The 24,068-nt window shown below is 45.1% G+C and overlaps 1 protein-coding gene across 1 annotated transcript; it reads left to right on the top strand.

Annotated features, from left to right (window-relative positions):
* Positions 1–16,319: 16,319 nt before the first annotated feature.
* On the top strand, positions 16,320–19,031 carry LOC145120794 (phosphatidylinositol 4-kinase gamma 2-like). Its single transcript, XM_079056590.1, has 2 exons — positions 16,320–18,198; positions 18,402–19,031. Exons 1-2 carry the CDS (start codon positions 16,948–16,950, stop codon positions 18,786–18,788), a joined length of 1,638 nt encoding a protein of 545 aa, XP_078912716.1. The 5' UTR covers positions 16,320–16,947; the 3' UTR covers positions 18,789–19,031.
* Positions 19,032–24,068: the final 5,037 nt, after the last annotated feature.

The following is a 24,068-nucleotide window of genomic DNA, read 5'->3' as shown; positions in this document are numbered from 1 at the left end:
TTTTACCCCTCCAATGGTCCAAATGTCCACTTGTTGACCAAACCCTAGAAGTCAAAAAAAGTCAACTCCAGTCAACGGTCCAACCTGACCAGACTCGTCGAGTGCACTTGGGTGACTCGGCGAGTCCATGCGTGTCCCCTGAATCCTCATAAGGCCTCACTCGACCCGTCGAGTTAACCTTTCACTCGACGGGTTACCACTAATCACGAATCGCGGGGCAACCCGATCCGACTCGTCGAGTCCCCTTATGGACTCGGCGAGTTTCCTCCATGGCAGTACTCATTTGGCCTTCTGAGGTCAGATCTGTTTCTTTAACTAATAGATCTGGCCTTCTAACACCCAAAAGTCACGTAAAGTTCTGAACTTGGGGCTCATGCATGGTGTATATTGCTCTATACACCATTATGACTCCATTGAAGCTTCATAGCTTCAAGGTTCCAAAGTTACTCACTCAAAGCTACTTACTCTCTGGTTCTCTGGACCTCACCAGGTCCAGATCTACAAAACAATTAGAAAAAAGGGTTTGGATGCACCCAAAACCCCATCCAAATGGTGATACAAGGCCTAACTCAACAACCAAAGGAAATCTATTCAAGCACTAGAGAGACAAGAGCTTGTACCAGATCTGAAGCTTGAATGAAGATGAAGCTGATCCACCAACTCTCCTCTGAGATCCTTGCAACACTCTTGACCTTCTTCTTCAAAGAAATGACCTCCAATTAGCCTCTTTCCTCTCAAACTCACAATAACTCTAGGGTTTCTCTCAAGGGACATAGACACTGGTGGGGAGGGCCAAGGAGGCTATAAGTGCCTTTAAATAGGCCCAAGACCGAAAGAATTAGGGTTTCTGCCAACAGCGCTGACTCGGCGAGTCAGCTTGTCGACTCGTCGAGTCCATTCATTTTCCACGTCACCAAGTCGTGATCCTACTCGACGAGTTAAGGCGCCAACTCGTCGAGTCACTCCTCATAACTTAAAAAATAATCTCATTTTATCATACCTGGAAATCCGGATGTTACAATTCTCCCCCACTAGAATCAGACTTCGTCCTCGAAGTCTCACTCTGCAACCAACTCCGGATGCTGCTCCCGCATCTCCGTCTCTGGCTCCCAAATCAGCTCGGACCCTCTCCGATGTTGCCACTGGACCTGAACCAGGGGCACCTCTTTGTTCCTCAGAACCTTGATCTTCAGATCCAAGATCGCGATCGGCCTCTCAATGTAATTCAGGCTCGCATCCACCTGAATATCCTCTATCGGCACTACCGTCGTCTCATCAGCTATACACTTCCTCAACTGGGATACGTGGAAGGTATCATGGATCTGACTCAACTCCTCGATAAGCTCTAAATGGTATGCTACCTTGCCCACTCTGGCGATCACCTTGAAAGGACCAATGTATCGGGGCCCCAGCTTGCCCCTCTTCCTGAACCGGATTACTCCTTTCCAAGGAGATACCTTCAGGAGTACAAGGTCTCCAACCTGGAACTCGAGCTCGGATCGCCGCCTATCTGCATAACTCTTCTGGCGGCTTTGGGCTATCAGTAACCTCTGTCTGACCTGCTGTATCTGCTCAGTCGTCTTAAGCACTATCTCAGTGCTACCCATCACTCGCTGTCCTACCTCTCCCCGATAGATGTGGGTCCGACACCTCCTCCCATATAAAAGCTGAAAAGGAGGCATACCAATGCTCGAATGGTGGCTGTTATTGTAAGAAAACTCAGCCAAAGGTAGGTATGTGTCCCAACTTCCCCCAAAGTCCATAACACATGCCCGAAGCATGTCCTCGATCGTCTGAATCGTTCGCTCACTCTGGCCATCCGTCTGTGGGTGATAAGCAGTACTGAAGTGCAATCTCGTACCCAACTCCTCATGGAACTTCTTCCAGAACCTGGAAGTGAAACGTACATCCCGATTTGACACAATCAAGATCAGCACTCCATGCCGCGACACCACCTCTCTCACATATGTCTCTGCCAGCCTTTCCGCAGAAGAGCTCTCGCTGATAGCAAGGAAGTGAGCTCTCTTCGTCAGCCGGTCCACAATCACCCAAATTGCATCAACGCCTCTCGCGGTTCTCGGCAATTTGGTGATAAAATCCATAGAAATATGTTCCCACTTCCACTGGGGAACCTCTAACGGCTGTAATTTGCCATGAGGATGCTGGTGCTCGGCCTTAACCCGGCGACAGGTCAAGCACCTCTCTACTACCCATGCAACATCCCTTTTCATACAGGGCCACCAGTAGTCTCTCTTCAGGTCCAAATACATCTTAGTGGCCCCGGGATGGATCGAAAATCTCGACCTATGCGCCTCCTCCATCAGAGTGCTCCGTGCCACGCCCGTATACGACACCTAAATCTGACCACGAAAGGTCATAAGCCCTCGGCTATCCGTCACAAACTCGGATACATGTCCAATCACCCGCTCCCTCCTGCGGTTCTCCGGTCTCACAGCCTCTGCCTGGGCCTCTTGAATGGTATCCAACACCGGAGTCATCACCGTCATCCTCATGCATATATCTCGAATCGGGGAACTCTCCGCCCTGCGGCTCAGAGCATCGGCTACCACGTTAGCCTTGCCCGGGTGGTACAGGATCTCACAGTCGTAATCCTTGACCACATCCAACCATCTCCTCTGGCGCATATTCAGGTTGGGCTGATCCATCAGATACTTCAAACTCTTGTGGTCCGTGTATATGGTACACCGAACCCCATACAAATAATGGAACCATATCTTGAGGGTGAACACCACTGCCCCCAAATCCAGATCGTGGGTGGGATACCTCGTCTCATGAGGCTTTAGCTGCCTCGATGCGTATGCTATCACGTGCCTTCTCTGCATAAGCACCGCACCCAGCCCCGATATGGACGCATCACAATACACCACGAAATCCTCCATTCCCTCCGGAAGGGCTAACACCGGGGCTTCGCATAATCTCTGGCGAAGAGTCTCAAACGAGGTCTGCTGCTCGGGACCCCAAATAAAAGCAACACCCTTCCGGGTCAATCTGGTGAGGGGGACGACAATCTTGGAGAAATCTCTGATAAATCTCTGATAGTAGCCGGCCAACCCCAGAAAACTCCTGATCTCGGTGGGGGATCTCGGCACCTCCCAACTCATGACAGCCTCAATCTTGGCCGGATCGACCAATATCCCATTCTGATTAACGAGATGTCCCAAGAACTGGACCTCTCGTAACCAAAAATCACACTTGGAGAATTTGGCATAAAGCCTCTCCGATCTCAACACTCCAAGGACCTCCCTCAGATGCCCCTCATGCTGCTCTCTGGATCTCGAATACACTAGAATGTCATCAATGAGCACAATCACCGATCGATCCAACATCGGCCTGCATACTCGGTTCATGAGATCCATGAACGCCGCTGGTGCATTGGTGAGCCCAAAAGGCATCACCACGAACTCGTAATGCCCATAACGAGTCCTGAACGTCGTCTTCTGGATATCCTCATCACGCACCCTCATCTGGTGATATCCAGACCTCAAGTCTATCTTGGAAAACCAAGACGCTCCCTGTAACTGATCGAACAGATCGTCGATCCTCGGTAATGGATAACGGTTCTTGACCGTCAACTTGTTCAACTCCCAGTAATCGATGCACATCCGGTGTGAACCATCCTTTTTCTTGACAAAAAGGATCGGCGCTCCCCACGGCGAGCTACTCGGTCGGATGAATCCCTTCCCCAACAGCTCCTGAAGCTGCGAGGATAACTCCTGCATCTCTGGTGGCGCAAGGCGATTGGGTGCCTTGGCAATAGGCGCTGCCCCCGGAACCAAATCGATGCGAAACTCCACCTGCCTCTCGGGAGGCACACCCGGCAACTCCTCGGGGAAAACATCCGGGAATTCTCGCGCTATCGGTACTCACCGACAGAACTCGGCCTCTCTGCGGCAACTCGTGTATCCATAACATAGGCTACAAACCCCCTACAACCTTGCTGTAGACTCTGTCTCGCTTTGGCAGCCGAACAAAATGCTGACCCAGATCGGGTACCCTCGCCATACACCGTAAGTACTCCCCCACTAGGGTCTCGTATGGTCACCAACTGTCGCTCGCAGTCTATAACAGCTCCAAATCGGCTCAACCACTCCATGCCCACGATGACACATACATCCCCTATCGCAATCGGTACCAGATCTATCGGGAACTCAACACCGAAAATCTCGAGTACACATCCTCGAATCACATCAGTAGCATAAACCGCTCGCTCGTTAGCTATAGAAACTCGTAGAGGTCGACTCAACGCCTCTCGTCGGGTACTGATGTGCTGGCTAAACGCTAATGAAACGAAAGATCGACTCGCACCCGAGTCAAATAACACCAAAGCAGGTACAGAACTCACAAGAAAAGCACCTATGCATACCATAGTATAATCACAATATCTCACTCAGTATAAGTAAATAAAAGAATACATACCAGCCACGACATCGGGCGCTGCACGGACCTCCTCTGCTGTCAACTGAAAGGCTCTCCCGCGAGCCTTCGGTGCCTCGGCCTTCGATGGCCGGACCTCGGTAGCTCTAGCAGCAGGTGCAAATCCCCGTGCTGATCCCTGAAGCTGTGGATACTCAGCCTTCCGATGACCAGTCTGGTTGCAGTGAAAGCAAACTGCAAACCCCTTGGGCAATCCCTCGCGAAATGCCCCTCCTTGCCACACTTGTAGCACACCCCGAGTCTACACACTCCCTCATGGCTCTTGCCGCACTTCCCGCAAGTGTGGCCCTTCAGACCTCCAGATCTCGAATCAGCGGGCTTTGCCCGCTTGGCTGCCAGCTGAGACTGGGTCGGCTGCCTCTCCCTCCTATAAGACTCGGCCTCCTCCCTGGCCTAAGTCTCTAACTCAATCTCCCTCTTCTGGGCATTCTCCTGTAGCTCGGCAAATGTCCGGTATGTCGAGTTTGCCACGAACTCACGAATGTCCCTCCTCAGTATGCTCAGATATCGGCTCATACGTGCCTGCTCGGTAGACACGTGCTCAGGGCAAAACAACGCCCTCTCATGAAACATCCGTGTAATCATAGTCACGGACTCCGTCCCCTGCTTGAGGGACAAGAACTCCTAGGCCAACCGTTCCCTCTCCACCGGGGGGAACATACTCATCTCGGAACATGGTGGTGAACCTCTCCCAGGTCACCGCTGTAATCTCTGCAGGAGTGAAGTCTGCCGTCACGAACTTCCACCAGTCCTTCGCTCCCAAGCGAAGCTGGTTCAGCGCGAACCATACCCTCAGATGCTTAGGGCAAGAACATGTGTAGAAGCATCCCTCAATGTCAGAGATCCATCTCATCGCGGCTATCGGATCCTGAGTCCCATCAAACTCTGGTGGCTTCGTGTTGCTGAACTCCCGGTACAACAACGAGTCACCCCCCTGTGGCCTAGCAGCGGTGATGGCTGCGGTGGCCGCAGCAACTACAGCATCGGTAAGATCAGCATACCGCTCATCAAATGTCTCAATCAACGTGGTCTTGATAGACCCGAACATCTCTGGTATCTCAGCTCGAATGGCTGCCGCCATCTCATCATGAATCATCCTGCGAATCTCATCATCGCTAACACCGTTGCTCTCTGGAGTGTGGCGCGTACCCACCATAATGTCTCTAAAACACAACACAAAAGAAATCAGAGACTCGCTCGAGTATACTCGCACTCGATAACTCAACCTTACTCGTTCCTTAGTACCCTAAGGGTTCTTACTTGGACTGCTCACTGATCCGGTGTTTCCATTAGTACGGGCCCTATACTACCTTCCACAACGCATCGATGTTCACCCCAAGTCCTCCTCCTAGGATCCCAGATCACAAGTACTCTATATCTCGCCAAACACAGGCTACCCCCCAGAAGACCACTCATAAACTCCTCGCTGCTACCTACTCACTCTCGAAGTATCTCATAGTAGCAGTAACTCCTATGCTAAGGCATCATAAATCAGGCCCACTCTAGTCCTAAATATGAATACCTAGCCTACTCCAGCATGCATAGCATATCACTTAATATCTCATAACATATAAGGTAATGGTATTTTGGGAAATCACCATTCGGGCGCTGGCTGATCGTATACACTGCTCCGTTCTGCATTTCTCAAAATCTTTTACTCTTTTTAGAAAAATTGTTTCTTTTATGAAATTTTTTCTCAAATCCTCAGTTTGAGTTCAGATACGCCCGAAGGTGCATCCGAATCCCTCAAACCAAGGCTCTGATACCAACTAGTAACGACGTAAAATTTAAAACAAATTTTCATTTTTCAAACATAATAAAGCTCATATAATATTCTCAAAATCTCATATGTATCAACTGTCATCACAATAAAACATATCCCAGAATCTAAAAAAAAACATAATCCTCTGCTAGTGTGTACAAATCATGCTGGCGCCTTCCCGCGATCCTCGCTGGTACCTGAAACACATATCACATAACACGGTAAGCATAAATGCTTAGTGAGTTCCCCAAAATACCACATACATCACATAAGCCACTAGAGGCTACAACTCGATAAGAACCCCTGGTCAATGTGTCTCAGCGGGACCCTCCAGTCCCATAGCTCGTTGGACCCTCTGGTTCGGTCTAGCTCGTTGGACCCTCTGGTTCGGTCTAAATCGTTGGACCCTCCGGTCCGGTCTAAATATCACATAGCATTCATAAATCACAATACACATAATCTCAAGTAAACACATAACACATAAGACCCTACGGTCTGCACATGGATACCACTCTAGGTAATGTATAGTGAGAAGACTCACCTCGGGTAATCTCAGTAAGTCTCGAACTCAAAATACAGCTCTAGCCTCCATCTAATCACGTAAAGTAATGTACCTCTAATTAACAACGATTCTCAAGGCTAGATTAATCCCTTCCTATAATCTCATAGAAGGGGAAAAGACCGTTTTACCCCTCCAATGGTCCAAATGTCCACTTGTTGACCAAACCCCAGAAGTCAACAAAAGTCAACTCCAGTCAACGGTCCAACTTGACCAGACTCGTCGAGTGCACTTGGGTGACTCGGCGAGTCCATGCGTGTCCCCTGAATCCTCATAAGGCCTCACTTGACCCGTCGAGTTAACCTTTCACTCGACGGGTTACCACTGATCACGAATCGCGGGGCAACCCGATCCGACTCGTCGAGTCCCCTTATGGACTCGGCGAGTTTCCTCCATGGCAGTACTCATTTGGCCTTCTGAGGTCAGATTTGTTTCTCTAACTAATAGATCTGGCCTTCTAACACCCAAAAGTCACGTAAAGGTCTGAACTTGGGGCTCATGCATGGTGTATTTTGCTCTATACACCATTATGACTCCATAGAAGCTTCATAGCTTCAAGGTTCCAAAGTTACTCACTCAAAGCTACTTACTCTCTGGTTCTCTGGACCTCACAAGGTCCAGATCTACAAAACAATTACAAAAAGGGTTTGGATGCACCCAAAACCCCATCTAAATGGTGATACAAGCCCTAACTCAACAACCAAAGGAAATCTATTCAAACACTAGAGAGACAAGAGCTTGTACCAGATCTGAAGCTTGAATGAAGATGAAGCTGATCCACCAACTCTCCTCTGAGATCCTTGCAACACTCTTGACCTTCTTCTTTAAAGAAATGACCTCCAATTAGCCTCTTTCCTCTCTAACTCACAATAACTCTAGGGTTTCTCTCAAGGGACGAAGACACTGGTGGGGAGGGCCAAGGAGGCTATAAGTGCCTTTAAATAGGCCCAAGCCCGAAAGAATTAGGGTTTCTTCCACTAGCGCTGACTCGGCGAGTCCATTCATTTTCCACGTCACCAAGTCGCGATCCTACTCGACGAGTTAAGGCGCCAACTCGTCGAGTCACTCCTCATAACTTAGAAAATAATCTCATTTTATCATACCTGGAAATCCGGATGTTACATCTGAACTCAAACTGAGGATTTGAGAAAAGTTTTCAAAAAGAAACAATTTTTCTAAAAAGAGTAAGAGATTCCAAAAGAGCGGAAAAGAGCAGTATGTACAATCAGCCAACACCCGAACGGTGATTTCCCAAAATACCCTTACATTATGTGTTATGAGATATTATGAGATGTGTTATGCATGCTAGAGTAGGCTAGGTATTCATATTTAGGACTAGAGTGGCCTAATTTGTGATGCCTTAGCCCAGGAGTTACTGCTACTGTGAATTACTTCGAGTGTGAGTAGGTAGCAGAGAGGAGCTTATGAGAGGTCTACTGGGTGGTAGCCTGCACTCAGTGAGATATAGAGTACTTGTGATCTAGAATCCTAGGAGGAGGACTTGGGGTGAATACTGATGTTGTGTGGAAGGTAGTATAGGGCCCGTACTACTGGAAACACCAGACCAGTGAGCAGTCCAAGTAAGAATCCTTAGGGTACTAATGAACAAGTAGGGTTGAGTGATTGAGTGCGAGAGTACTCGAGCGAGTCTCTGATTTCTTTTGTGTTGCGTTTCATAGACATCATGGTGGGTACACGCCACACTCCAGAGAGCAACAGTGTTAGCGATGATGAGATTCGCAGGATGATTCATGATGAGGTGGTTGCAGCCATTCGAGCTGAGATACCAGAGATGTTTGGGTCTATCAAGACCACGCTGATTGAGAAATTTGACGAGCGGTACGCTGCTCTTACCGATGCTGTTGTTGCTGCGGCCACCGCAATCGTCGCCGCTGCTAGGCCACAGGGGGGTGACTCGTTGCTGTACCGGGAGTTCAGCAACACGAAGCCACCAGAGTTTGATGGGACTCAGGATCCGATAGCAGCGATGAGATGGATCTCTGACATTGAGGGATGCTTCTACACACGTGCTTGTCCGGAGCATCTGACGGTACGGTTCGCGCTGAACCAGCTTCACTTGGGAGCGAAGGACTGGTGGAAGTTTGTGACAGCTGACTTTTCTACTGCAGAGCTTATCGCGGTGACTTGGGAGAGGTTCACCGCTATGTTTCGAGACGAGTACGTTCCCCCGGTGGAGAGGGAACGGTTCGCCCAGGAGTTCTTGTCCCTCAAGCAGAGGACTGAGTCTGTGACTGTGATCACCCGTATGTTTCATGAGAGGGCGTTGTTTTGCCCTGAGCACGTGTCTACTGAGCAGGCACGTATGAGCCGATATCTGAGTATTTTGAGGAGAGACATTCATGAATTCGTGGTGAACTCGACATACCGAACATTTGCTGAGCTCCAGGCAAATTCTTGGAAGAGGGAGATTGAGCTAGAGACTCAGGCCAGGGAGGAGGCGGAGTCTCAGAGGAGGGATAGGCGGTCGGCACAGTCTCAACCAGCGGCCAAGCGGGCAAAGCCCGCTGATTCGAAATCGGGAGGTCAGAAGGGTCGCAATTGTGGGAAGTGCGGCAAGAGCCATGATGGGGTGTGCAGATCAGGTGTGTGTTACAAGTGCGGGAAGGAGGGACATATCGCGAGGGATTGCCCCAAGGGATTTTCGGTTTTCTTCCATTGCAACCAGACTGGCCATAGGAAGGCCGAGTGCCCGTAGCTGCTTCAGGGATCAGCGCAGGGATTTGCGCCTTCTACCACTCGAGCTACAGAGAGTCGGCCCGTGAAGGCCGAGGCACCAAAGGCTCGCGACAGATCCTTCCAATTGACAGTGGAGGAGGTCCGCGCAGCACCCGATGTAGTGGCTGGTATATGATCTCTTGCTTATTCTTTTGTTTATATATGGTGCTTATTGGTGATATGTTTAGGTACTTTTCTTGTGAGTTCTGTACCTGCTTTGGTGTTGTTTGACTCGGGTGCGAGTCGATCTTTCGTATCGCTAGCATTTAGTCGTCACATCAGTGTCTGATGTGAGGCGTTGAGTCGACCTTCGAGAGTCTCCATAGCTGATGAGCATGTTGTTTTTGCGACTGATGTGATTCGGGGATGTGTGCTTAAGATTTTTGGAGTCGAGTTTCCGATAGATTTGGTACCTATCGCGATGGGGGATGTCTGTGTCATCGTGGGCATGGACTGGTTGAGCCGATTCGGAGCCATGATCGACTGTGAGCATCAGCTATTGACCATCCGAAACCCTGGTGGGGGAGTACTTTCAGTATTCGATGTGGGTACCCGATTTGGGTCAGCATTTTGTTCGGCTGCTCGAGCGAGGCAGAGCTTGCAGCAGGGTCGCGTGGGTTTTCTAGCGTATGTGTTGGATACGCAGGATGTTACAGAGAGACCGAGTACCGTCGCTGAGGTTCCGGTGGTTAGCGAGTTCCCGGACGTTTTCCCCGAGGAGCTACCGGGTGTGCCTCCCGAGAGGCAGGTGGAGTTTCGCATTGATTTGCTTCCAGGGGCGGCACCTATCGCCAAGGCACCCTATCGCCTTGCGCTGCCAGAAATGCAGGAGTTATTCTCGCAGCTTCAGGAGCTGTTGGGAAAGGGATTTATCCAGCCGAGTAGCTCGCCGTGGGGAGCACCGGTCCTTTTGTCAAGAAAAAGGACGGTTCACACCGGATGTGCATTGACTACCGGGAGTTGAACAAGCTGACAGTCAAGAACCGTTATCCACTCCCGAGGATCGACGATCTATTCGATCAGTTGCCGGGTGCATCTTGGTTTTCCAAGATTAATTTGAGGTCTAGTTATCATCAGATGAGGGTTCGTGAGGAGGATATTCAGAAGACAACATTTAGGACTCGTTATGGGCATTACGAGTTCGTGGTGATGCCTTTCAGACTCACCAATGCACCAGCAGCGTTCATGGATCTCATGAACCGGGTATGCAGGCCTATGTTGGATCGTTCGGTGATCGTGTTCATCGACGATATTTTGGTGTATTTGAGGTCTAGAGAGCAGCATGAGGAGCATTTGAGAGAGATTCTCGGAGTATTGAGATCGGAGAGGCTTTATGCCAAATTCTCCAAGTGTGATTTCTGGTTATGAGAAGTCCAGTTCCTGGGACACCTCGTTAATCAAAATGGGATTTTGGTCGACCCGGCCAAGATTGAGGCGGTTATGAGTTGGGAGGTGCCGAGATCCGCCACCGAGATCAGGAGTTTTCTGGGGTTGGCCGGCTACTACCGGAGGTTTATCAGAGATTTCTCCAAGATTGTTGTTCCTCTCACCAAGTTGACCCGGAAGGGCGTTGCTTTTGTTTGGGGCCCCAATCAGCAGACCTCGTTTGATAATCTTCGCCAGAGATTGTGCGAAGCTCCAGTGCTAGCTCTTCCTGAGGGGATGGAGGACTTCGTGGTTTACTGTGATGCATCCATATCAGGGTTAGGTGTAGTGCTTATACAGAAGGGGGCACGTGATAGTATATGCATCGAGGCAGCTGAAGCCTCACGAGACGAGGTATCCCACCCACGATTTAGAGTTGGGGGCTGTGGTATTCACTCTCAAGATCTGGCGTCACTACTTGTTCGGGGTTCGGTGTACCATTTACACGGACCACAAGAGCTTGAAGTATCTGATGGATCAGCCTAACCTGAATATGCGCCAGAGAAGATGGTTGGACGTGGTAAAAGATTATGATTGTGAGATTCTGTATCATCCGGGCAAGGCTAACGTGGTAGCCGATGCCCTGAGCCGCAAGGCGGAGAGTGCCCCGATTCGGGATATATGCATGAGGATGACAGTGATGACTCCGGTATTGGATACCATTCGAGGGCCCAGGCGGAGGCCATGAGACCGGAGAACCGCAAGAAGGAGTGGGTGATCGGCCAGGTATCTAAGTTTGTGATGGATAGCCGGGGACTTATCACCTTTCGAGGTCGGATCTGGGTGCCTTATACGGGCGGAGCTCGTATCACTCTGATGGAGGAGGCACATAGGTCGAGATTTTCGATCCATCCCGGGGCCACGAAAATGTATTTGGATCTGAAAAGAGACTATTGGTGGCCCTGTATGAAGAGGGATGTAGCGTGGGTAGTAGAGAGGTGCTTGACCTGCCGCCGGGTCAAGGCAGAGCACCATCGACCACATGGTCCATTGCAGCCTTTGGAGATTCCCCAATGGAAGTGGGAGCAGATCTCGATGGACTTTATCACTAAATTACCGAGAACGACGCGTGGAGTTGACGCGATCTGGGTGGTTGTGGATCGGTTGACGAAGAGTGCTCACTTCCTTGCTATTAGTGAGAGATCTTCTGCTGAGAAGCTGGCAGAGATTTATGTGCGAGAGGTGGTAGCTCGGCATGGAGTGCCGACGTCCATAGTGTCGGATAGGGATGTGCGTTTTACTTCCAGATTTTGGAAGAAGTTCTATGAGGAGTTGGGAACGCGATTGCATTTTAGTACCGCCTACCATCCGCAGACAGACGGACAAAGTGAGTGGACGACACAGACGCTCGAGGACATGCTCCGAGCATGCGTTATGGATTTCGGTGGGAGTTGGGACTCGTATCTACCCTTGGCTGAGTTTTCCTATAACAACAGCCATCACCCGAGCATCAGTATGCCTCCCTTTGAGCTTCTTTATGGGAGGAGGTGTCGTACTCCCATCTGTTGGGGGGAGGTGGGGCAGAGAGTTATGGGCGGCACTGAGATAGTGTTGAAGACGACCGAGCAGATTCAGCAGGTCAGACAGAGATTGCAAACGACCCAGAGTCGTCAGAAGAGTTACGCGGACAGACGGCGATCCGAGCTTGAGTTCCAGGTCGGAGACTTCATGCTTCTGAAAGTTTCCCCATGGAAAGGAGTGATCCGGTTTAGGAAGCGGGGCAAGTTGGGGCCTCGATATATTGGACCTTTCAGAGTGATTGCCAGGGTAGGCAAGGTAGCATATCAGCTGGAGCTACCTGAGGAGTTGAGCCAGATCCATAGCACCTTCCACGTGTCCCAGTTGTGGAAGTGTGTGGCTGATGAGACGACAGTAGTGCCATTAGAGGACATTCAGGTGGATGCAAGCCTGAATTACATCGAGAGGCCGATCGCGATCCTAGATCGAAAAGTGAAGGTTCTGAGGAACAAGGAAGTGCCCCTGGTTCAGGTCCAGTGGCAGCATCGGAGGGGATCCGATTTGAATTGGGAACCGGAGTCGGAGATGCGGGAGCAGTACCCTGAGTTATTTGCTGAGCAAGACTTCGAGGGCGAAGTCTGATTCTAGTGGGGGAGAATTGTAACATCCCGGAATTCAGGTATATCTCTTTGATCCTTTTCTTTCCTCAAGTTGCCAAAATTAGTCCTTGAATAGAATGTTTGGCTTTCGAGTACGCTGGGAGTAAGGGAGAGTACGCTGTACGTACTCATGAGCGTATTCTTGACGCGGAGTCTACCCAGTACGCTGGGCGTACCATAGTGTACGCTGGGCGTACTAGGTTCAGATTGAAACCCTAATTTTGGGGGTGAGCCCTATATAAGGAACATTATGGCCTTACTTTTAGCCACCATTTCCAGAGAGCAAAACCCTAAGTGACCCTAACCCTCGTTCTAGAGCTAGTGTGAGTGTGGTTGAGCTTGAAAGTGTTCTTGTGTGCTTTTGAAGAGAAAGAGGTGTCATTGAAGGAGCTAGAGTTGGAGGGCAAGCTTTGGATCTGAACTTTCTGAGGTTGGAGCATCATTTGGAGGTAAAAAGCTCAAAGCTTTCTCAACCTTTTTGATTTGAGCTTTATGGACCATTTCTAGGGTTTTTGTCCCAAAGGCGGAGACTTTATGAGTAAAGGAGCTCCATAAGACCTTGATTTGTCCATATTTAGTGTATAAAGAGTTATAGATCCATAAAAATCCAATCTTGGATGTTAGGAGTGAGACATGCATGAGATATGAGCTCTTTAGTGAAGGAAATGGTGTGTTTTGGATGATGATGACCATTACAGCCATGCAAAGGCGTAAAGTCTTCGACTTTATGGATTAGGAGGCTGTAGGGGGTCCAGATCTGTATTTTGAGCCAAGGTCTTAACTGATTAAGACCATAAGTGAGATAACAGTGAAACTGGGACGTATGCTGAGCGTAAATCCCAATACGCGCGGCGTAGGGCTCAATCAGCCCGATATCAGCATAGCGGTCGAGTACGCCCAGCGTAGGAGTCTGGTACGCGTCGCGTACTCCTTAGGGTTGACTTATGTTGACTTTTAGGGTTTAGTCAACAAATGGACTTTTGGACCATTGGAGGGGTAGAATGGTCTTTTACCCTTCTGAGAGAGTATAGGAAGGGATTAGTCTAGCCTTTGAGAGCTTTTATTAAGTAGAGATATTTTTTGTATGTGATTAGGCGGAGGCTAGATCAGTGTTTCGAGTTCGAGATCTTTCGAGTTACCCGAGGTGAGTCTTCTCACTATACATTACCTAGGGTGGTATCTATGTGTGACCAGAGGCTCTTATGTGCTTGCTTGAGTTATGCATGATTGTGTGATATGTATTATATGCTATATTATTGTGCTTAGACCGGACCGTAGGGTCCAACGAATTATGAAGCCAGAGGGTCCTCAACCAGACCGGACCGGAGGGTCCAACGAGCTAGACCGGACCAGAGGGTCCAACGAGCTACGGGAATGGAGGGTCCCGCTGAGACACATTGACCAGAGGGTCGTACAGAGTATAGCCTCTAGTGGCGAATTGTTGTATGTGGTATTTTGGGGAACTCACTAAGCATTCGTGCTTACCATGTTATGTGTTATGTGTTTCAGGTACTTCCGAGGATCGCGGGAAGGCACCGGCGTGATTGTACACACACTCTTGATGTTGAACTATGATTGTGGATCCTGGATTGAATAATTGTGTTGAAAACTTGTTGTTTGGTATTTGAGAATTAATGATGTGACATTTGTTATGAATTTTAAATTGGAAAATTTTGTTTGAAAAATCATGTCGTTACAAACAATCTATCATTATTTAAGTCAGATTCTAAATTACAAAATCAACTTGAATGATGGATATTTAAAATTAAAGAAGAATGAGAGCACAGTGAGTATACTAATGAAATCGGAAATCAACAGGAAGGATAATCAGAAATCAAAGAATCGAAATTCAGTGAATAAAAATAAATCAAATGAAAAATTCATGTGAAGAATCGTAAATCAGTAGCATTCAGAGGAAGAATTGCAAGCAATCAAGACTTAGAAAAATCAAAAATCAAATAAACTTACGTTGGTGGCAGAGACCAACCTTCAAACCATCGATTCAGCAGTTGGACTTCACCAACGAATTACAAAATCAACTTGAATGGTGGTTCAATTTTGATGTCGGTGGTGTTTTTTGGAGCGTGAAGATGAATTCCAGAGAAAGAGAAAAAGAATCGGCTACGGTTTTTTTCAATAGATTTTGACTTTGACATCCCATATTTAAAGGAATCATAAACATATTAATTATCTACCATAATTAAATATGTAAAGATTACTATAATACCCTTAAATGATTTATTTATTTATTTATTTTTTCCTAAATTCCTATTGGTGCATTCATGCACACAATAATTGCTAGAAATATTTGAACCTAGCTTTCTCTCTCTGTCATATATATATATATATATATATATATATATATATATATATATATATATATATATATATATATATATATATATATATATATATATATATATATTTTATGCTTTAATTAATTGTTTTACTTGTTTGTTTTCAAGCTTTCTTTAAAGTTCTATAACATTTCAAAATTTTTACTTATGTTTTTTTTATGTTCAACATATCCTTTTGCATTTTGTTTACAAAATAACTTTCCTAAGAAACGAAATCGAAACGAATACATAAATTTTACCGATTTAATTAACGAAAACTAAAAAAATCAATTTGAAAACCCAAAATCAGTACATTGTAACCATTAGGGATTTTGACAATTCGATTTTTTAAACATTTGGTTTTAAATTCATCTATATAAGATCTGATTGTTTTTTGAAACCAAACTTATTCCAATCAAAAAATAACTGTAAAAATATTTTTTTAAAACTTGAAAAAAAGCAGAAAAATAATTGATTTATTAAAAATATAATCAAAATAATAAAAAAAATTTAGTAATAAGATAAATTTATATAATAATCTCTTTGTGATCTTATGTCTTCAGTTGTACATAATCAAACTGATTTTGTTTTCTAATTAAAATGTTTTATCCTTAATTTTTACGGTTTGTAGCAAAAAAAAATATGGTTAATGCATAAAATATTAAAGTTGATTCCATTATGGACGTCTTGCCATCAAATTTGAATATGAGTTTATTTTAATATAATCTTTCAATCCCTTATGATTACGATATTGCAAAAAGAAAAGCGACCTTAAGTAAGATTTTGATTTTGACTTGAGTTAGTAAAAAATTGGCTGTTCCAAAAAATTAAAAATAATAATAATAAATAAATAATATAAAAAAATTAGCATTTGAGGTCAAGACAAAACCCAAATTCAACGGCTATAATCTCGTGCTCTCTGGCCTCACTGGATCATAAGACCGACGACAAGATCGGACCAAATTGAGACCCACATTTCTATTTTTGGTAACCATTTTTACAAAATCTGAAATATTCATCGTCAATCCATCCTCTTGGTCAATATAAGATCAGCGATTTTTTCAAATGGGCTTTTGATTCTTTCCAAATCAGGTAAGAATCCACAGAGTTGGAAAAAGGTTTCCTCATTCAGAAACACCCTCAAAATTTCACTATCCCCCATTGTTTCCCTAATCCTCTCTGTTTTCCTCGATTTTCACTGTTGAATCTATAATATTTACTCCAATCGTTTCAAGATTCAAAGCTCCAATTTCGAGCTATTGGAAAAGAGCCCTTTGATTTGAGGTTATCCATTGGGGTCTTTCTGTCGAAAGGGCATTAGGGTTTTGCTCTTTTGTGTTTCTGAATACAGAAATTGACAATCATCGTTTACCTAAACTTTTTTTTCTTTCATTTTTTTCTTGTATATATATATTGTGTATTACGTATCGATCGTTTGGAGATCTGAAAATCATCGAGCTCCATTTTGATTGTGTAAATATTATATGTTAAATATTATTGATTAAAATTATTAAAAAAAAAGATAGAAAGAAGGTAGAAGCGGGTGAAATTCATACAATGTCAGTTGCTGACGTTGCTTTGAGTCCAATTCACAAAAGATCCGGCTCCGTTTGTTTCCGGAGCAGTGAATCCATCGTGATTTACTTGACAGTTGCAGGTTCTGTGATTCCGATGCGAATTATGGAATCCGATTCCATTGCCACAGTCAAACTAAGGATTCAAACATGTAAAGGGTTTATAGTGAAGAAACAGAAGCTAGTTTTTGGAGGGAGAGAATTATCAAGAAACAATTCTCTCCTAAAAGATTACGGTATTTCAAGCGGTGATGTTCTTCATCTGATTCTTAGGGTTTCTGATCTTCTTGTGATAACCGTTGAAACCGCTGTTGGGAAAGCATTCGAGTTTGAGGTTGATAGATTTAGAAACGTGAAGTACTTGAAACAACTTGTGGAAGAAAAAGCTAAAGAAATTGGATTCATTAATGGCGAAGACTTGAAAATTCTTTGTAACGGTGAGAAGCTCGATGATCACAAGCTGATTGATGATATCTGTAAGAATCACGATGCTGTGATTCATTTAGTTGTTCAAAAATCATCTTCACCCGAAAGAAATCACGAGAAAGACGAGCAGAAAACGAATCCCAAGAAACCACCAGATATTGATTCTCCATTACAACCAATTATCGTGAATCCAGATTCAAAATTATCCCCCGATATATCTAATATGATAGATTCTGCAACCGAAGGACTTGAGAAAGGGAAAAAACCGATCAGATCATCAGAAGGCACCGGAGGGACTTACTTTATGCAACATCCATCCGGGAACAGATACGTTGCTGTTTTCAAGCCGATAGATGAAGAACCAATGGCGATTAATAACCCTCAAGGGCTACCTGTGACCTCTAATGGTGAAGGGTTGAAAAGTGGCACGAAAGTTGGTGAAGGCGCTTTGCGGGAGGTGGCGGCATACATACTGGACCACCACCCGAGGAGGAGTGGTTTTGCAGGTGTACCTCCGACAGTGATGGCAAAGTGCTTAAACGGAGAATTCAATCATCCGGAGGGTTATGATGGTGGAGCGAAAAACATTAAGGTTGGATCTTTACAAATGTTTATGAAAAATTGTGGAAGTTGTGAGGATATGGGTCCTCGGGATTTTCCGGTGGAGGAGGTTCATAAGATTGCAGTGTTTGATATAAGAACCGCTAATGCCGATAGACATGCGGGAAACATTTTATTGAACCGTGAAGGTGAAGGTGACCGTGTTGTTCTTATCCCTATCGATCATGGCTACTGCTTACCCGAAAACGTAAGTATCATTGTTTGGGACAGAACCAGAGACTGGACATGACAACAGGACAAGACAAAGACAGGACAAAACTAGACTAAACTGATCTACCTAAGTGGCCTAGTTATAAAATGTGGTAATCAATGCACTTTACATACCATGTTGATTGTGGGGCCCACCTTTTGTAGACATTGTGATTTAGGTGTCTTTTATACTTTTTTCAGTTTGAAGATTGCACGTTTGATTGGCTCTATTGGCCACAAGCCCGGGAAGCGTTCTCAAATGGAACCCTAGACTACATAAAATCACTAGATGCGGAGCAAGATCTAGCCCTCTTGAGCTCAAATGGGTGGGACCTATCACACGAGTGTGCACGAACCCTACGCATCTCCACCATGCTTCTGAAAGAAGGTGCGGCTAGAGGATTGTGTCCTTACGCGATAGGGCGTATTCTATGTAGAGAAACACTAAACAAGGAATCCGTAATTGAGAAAATTGTTCAGAAAGCTCACAAGATGACATTCCCTGGAACAAACGAAGCCGACTTCCTTAAAACCGTTCGGAACCTCCTGGATTTTGAGCTCAATAAGGTTTCAGAGATGTTTATGTGAGGTCTTTAAGGGGTTTGTGTAGTTTGTATATGTATATTATTATGTACACGATGTAAAGGTGTGGATGACTAACTTTGTCGTCCAAGAGTGATGACATTTTTAACAAGTATCAACTCTATCTAAATACAGAATTCTAAGGTTATATAAATAAACTTTTCGCTTTTAGATTAATTTAATATTTGTTACATTCAACAATGTTATTGTAAGAGTTCCAATATGAGTCGATATTTCAAATAAACTAAAGCTTATTGTGTACCGGACTATTCTTGATAAGTGAATGAGCAGAATTTTTTCGAGCTTATTCTTTTCTGTTTTGGCTAGAATAATCAACTTATTTAGATGATTATTGGCTGAGTTATAGTGCCCTAAACAGGGTAGTATATTGCTGTTTTTTCAGCATTTCAAGTTTGTGCAGTTTTTATTTGGACAGCCATATCTCCCGCATACGAGCTCGGAATGAGCTGAACTTTTTTTTCTCTATTTTGGCCATATTTTAGTCTCTGGAATCAACTTATTTGACTAATTATTTGCTGAGTTATAGTTCCCTATATAGGGGATTATATTGCTGTTTTTTTCGGTATTTTAAATTTATACGGTTTTTTTTCGTCATCCTTGGACAGCCATAACTTACTCATACGAGCTCATTCTTTTTCGTGCTTATTCTTCTCTGTATTGGCTATAATTTAGGCTCTAGAATCAACTTAATTGGATAACTTTTGGCTGAATTACAAAGCTTCAAACATATCTCGCTGGTGTTCTTAAAAAATCGGTACTGATGGGAAATGGTACTGCTTCCAGTACCGGTATTCCATATTCGGTACCTATGAGTTAGTTATTTCGGTACTTTCGGTCTGGTACCGATCATTGACCATTAGGAACAAAGTTATTAAATGAAAATGACCTATGGTTTCTTTGTTTTGAAAATTGACCATGATCTTCGAAGTGGGCCAGATTAGAGTATTCAATATTGTTTCGGACTATTGATGAGACAATTAGGGATGAAAATTTTACCCGACCCGGTAGGGAACCCGGTTGACCCGCCCCAATCGGGGACGGGTATTCCCCGCCAAAACGGGTACCGGGTACGGGGCCGAGGCCAGGTATAACAATCCCCAACCCACCCCGCCCCCGCTTTGATATATATATATATATATATATATATATATATATATATATATATATATATATATATATATATATATATATATATTAGTATATCGATCATTTATTGAATTTGAATTAAGTCCACTAAAATGAATTCATCTATATTAGACCATCAGAGTGACCATCAGAGATAGAGTCCATATACCAAAGTTCTCAATTCCAAGAGTTCATCAACTGTCACCTTGTTCGACGATTTGTATACCAAATCGTCACTTTTCGTTTTGATGCTTGTTAAATTTTATGATTGATGTAACCAGAATCTAATTATGGCATATGGTTTTGATCACTTATTAAACTTTTTCTTTTTTTGTATACGTTGAGTTTATTATGTTGATAGATTGGGGATGGGTCGGGGATGGACTGGGGAAAAGCCCAAAATACAAAGGGGAGAGGATTTGATTCACTGCATCCGTCGGGGATGAGGATGAGGATGGGGACGAGGTTAGACACTCGGGGATGGGGACAAGGATGGTCAACCCCGCCCCAAACCCGCCCCATTTCCATCCTACATAAAGGTTTGCCGGAATATACCATGTCAGATTGAGGTCCATTTCGGCCTTAACATCGTACATTCCGAAATATCCATTCTGGATTATTGAAAATGAGTTCATATAATCAGATAATTAGCGTCAATATTTGTAATGGAGGATAGTGAGAACGATTAGACAATTTTATGCAATATATCCGTCCAAATTACAGATGTTATGAACTAAATATAAACATCAATAGTACAATATACATGTAGTATTACCGATCAAAGTCCACAGAAAAACACATAAGCCTTATATGATAGGTATTCATAAAGTTTTGAACGTTTAAGTGTAATGAGATTAATTTGATGACCAATACAATCTTGATAAATACTAATAAAGTTAGGTTGGTACGGAGTATACATTTATTTGAATGTATTCAAGATTCAAAGTACACTGTCATTTAGGGGTTCGCCCCTAAATTGACGGGGTCCAATGACAACGCCCTTGATAGTGGGGTCCTAGGGGGTGGCAACCACTGGCGGGATCTGAGGGGCATTGCAATTTTTTTTATTTGGGGTTAATATTGCTTCGTGGAAAATGCATTAAAATCCGAATTTGAGAAAAATAACCTAGTTTTCTACCCTAATCTTGACCCAGTTTTAGCGGCAGTTTGAGATGGTGGTTTTTTGGAAGTTGTTAGACAAGGTAGTTTTCAGAAAAACGAGTTATCTCTTAGGGGTGGCAAATCAGGCAATCGTGCCGTGTTTTTTGTTTAACAAGAACACGACACGATGTCGTGTTTTTTTAACTAACACGAAAACGAACCAATTAAAAACCGACAAACACGACATGACATGACAAAGATTGTAACGCCCCAATTTTCAGGTACCAACTTTATTTGCATTATGAAGGGCCTACTCGACGAGTTGATGCTATGACTCGTCGAGTAGAAACGTTTTTGGCCGCGCCATTTAAGTGACCAACTCGACGAGTCGGTGGACCCGACTCGACGAGTTGGAGCTGGGGGATGAAACCCTAATTTCCAGGGCCTAGCACCCTATTTAAAGGATCATTAGCCTCCTTTGGCCTCCCCTCACCGCCCCCTTGAGCTCTAAAACCCTAATTCGAATGTGCTCTCCATTTTGTGTGATTTCAAGCTTGGAAGGTGAATTTGAAGAAGAAGGCTTGAAGTATAAGTGGATTGAAGAATAAAAGGAGCTGGTGGATCTGACTCTTCTGCTTATTGGCATCAGTTTGAAGGTAACAAGTTTTTACCTTGGCTTTCCTCTTTCTATTTAACATCCTGTTTAATTAATAAATAAATAGATAAAATTGATAAACGAATAATTGCCCTAAATCCATATTATTTAGTGGGGTATCGGTTTTGGGAAGCCAAATGTTATAAATCGGATTATTCGGGGGTTAAATAGTAATTTTGGGATTTATTTTGAAAGGATTTTGGAGGCTAAAGGGCTATTTGGTAAGTATTAGACTTAATATGTAAGGATTTTTGGAGGCAGGGGCTGATTGGTAACATTTTGGATTAGTTTTGTAAAGGATTCAAGGGGCAGGGTTTAAACGGTAATTTGCAAACTTATATTAAAATGATTTCTGGTTGGAGGGGCCGATCTTGACATTATGGCAAAGTGTTTGTGTGACCGAGTATATATGCATTACGAAACCCTAACCCTAGCAAAACCCTTTCCAGCCGTCACCCCTTATGACTCCCACCGGCCGCCACTCTCTCTCCATGTTTCTCTCTACCTCCAGCCGCCGTTGTCGGCTCCGACCACCCAGCACCGTTGAACGGCCCATGTCACCGGAAATAGCGCACACCGGAAGAAACCGGGAAAGGACGCTGCAACAGTAGAGATCGGGAGATGGAGTTAGTGTCGTGGGTGCCGCCGCTTCGTGACTTCCTAGCCGCCATTGAAGACGGAGATCACCGGAGCCAACCCCTATACGTCGGGAGCTGCTGCTGTGGACCGCCACTGTTGTTGAGGGTCGCCATTGCGACGCTGCTGCCAGAGAAGCAAGCAGGGGAGGAGCCCTGTCGTTGGTCGAAGTCCACTGCCCCCGATCCCTCTTCTCCTCTTCTTCTGTTAGACGCCGCCTGCTACCTCGTTGTCAAAAGCGTTGTCGTCTGCCGCTGCCGCCGTCAACGCCGCTGCTGCCGCCATGCTCGCTGCCGTTTCTGTTCCGACCGCCACCATGCTCGGTGGGTGTTGTGCGTGTGTGTGTGCATGGTTCTGTATGTGTCGGCATGTGGGCGTGTTTATGAGCTGGTCGGAAACGTTAGGAGCCACCATGGCAGCCCACCATGGTGGCTATTGGTCGGTTGCTGCTCTTCTGCCGCCATACACCACCACCGGCCACCACGAGGTGGTTGCGTGTGTGTGTGTTTATTAGTGTGCGTGTGTGTTATTAGTGTGTGTGAATTTGGATGATATTTTAAATTGTAACCATATCGAAATAGTGAAAAGGAAACCTAAAACCACCACCGTGAGGTGGTGGCTGCCGCCTCCCGCCGCCACCGGCCGCCGTGTCAGGTGGTGGTGTGCCTTGTTTGGTTTGTGACTCGTTTGGATGTTTGGACAAGGGGCTACTAAACCCTAATGGGCCAAAAGAAACCCTAGTGGGCCCAATGAGACCTTAATGGGCCCAATAAAGCCCTAATGGACCTAAAAGCCCAACAAATTGATAAATGGGCTAGTATTTAGGTTGGAAACCCTAATTAGGGTTTGGAAAACCCTAATGCCAATAAAACCCTAATTTTGAGAATTAATCGGGACACACACACGGGAGTTATTTAATAGTTTGAAATATTAAATAATAATCATTGGCAAAGATTAATCTAAGCAATATTGGACTTAATGGATTAAGTCATTAGTGGATTAAGTCCTTAATGGGTTAAGTTGGAAACTTAACCCTAATCATCATTTTATGTGAAACCCTAATTCCAATTGGGCCTTGAGTTGGGCCTTCCTATTGGGCTTTGGTGATTGGACTATTAATGGGCTTTTCAAGAATAAGTAAATGGACTAAATAATTGTATGAGTTTTAGGATAAGGCCCATGTGAGAGTCTTGGGCCCAATTTGGAAATTGGGCCATAGATGGGCCATAATTGGGCCTTTATGATTATGTGATATTGGGCCATGGGAATACAAATAGTTTGGACTAGAATAATTGAACGGGCCTTAAGGAAAGACCATGTAGAGGTCTGGGCCCAATTTGGAAAATTGGGCCATATGTTGGGATTTAGCCCATTGGTTGACTATTGGGCCTTTGGAGTGTGAGTTGGACTTTGGGCTTGGAACCCAATTATTAATTGGGTATTGTTTGATGTTGACAGTTCGGGAATCTGTCAACCAACAGCTGGAGTTTATTCTGCGGGACTTCAGCAGTGCCAGGTGAGTTCTCCTCACTATATCTACAGGGTCTACAGCACCAAGGCCCACCCTTTATGATTGCATCCTGGTTTTAGGATGTTGCTATGCTATGTAATCTGTTAGATACGTATGATTATCTGTATATATGTTAGTGACCTGGTTAGGTCGGTATCCTGGTTATAGGATGTTGCTATGCTATGTAATCTGTTAGATACGTATGATTATCTGTATATATGTTAGTGACCTGGTTAGG

The sequence above is a fragment of the Lactuca virosa genome, chromosome 6 (assembly GCF_052849685.1).
Source record: "Lactuca virosa cultivar CGN04683 chromosome 6, Lactuca_virosa_CGN04683_v6, whole genome shotgun sequence".
NCBI lineage: Eukaryota > Viridiplantae > Streptophyta > Magnoliopsida > Asterales > Asteraceae > Lactuca > Lactuca virosa.
The sequence above is the reverse complement of the archived record's forward strand: the minus strand, read 5'-3'. Positions and strand labels throughout refer to the sequence as shown.

Coding starts and splice junctions, on each gene's coding strand:
- LOC145120794 (XM_079056590.1), top strand. CDS start 16,948: ATGTCAGTTGCTGACGTTGCTTTGAGTCCAATTCACAAAAGATCCGGC. Junction 18,199..18,401: donor GCTACTGCTTACCCGAAAAC/GTAAGTATCATT, acceptor TACTTTTTTCAG/TTTGAAGATTGCACGTTTGA.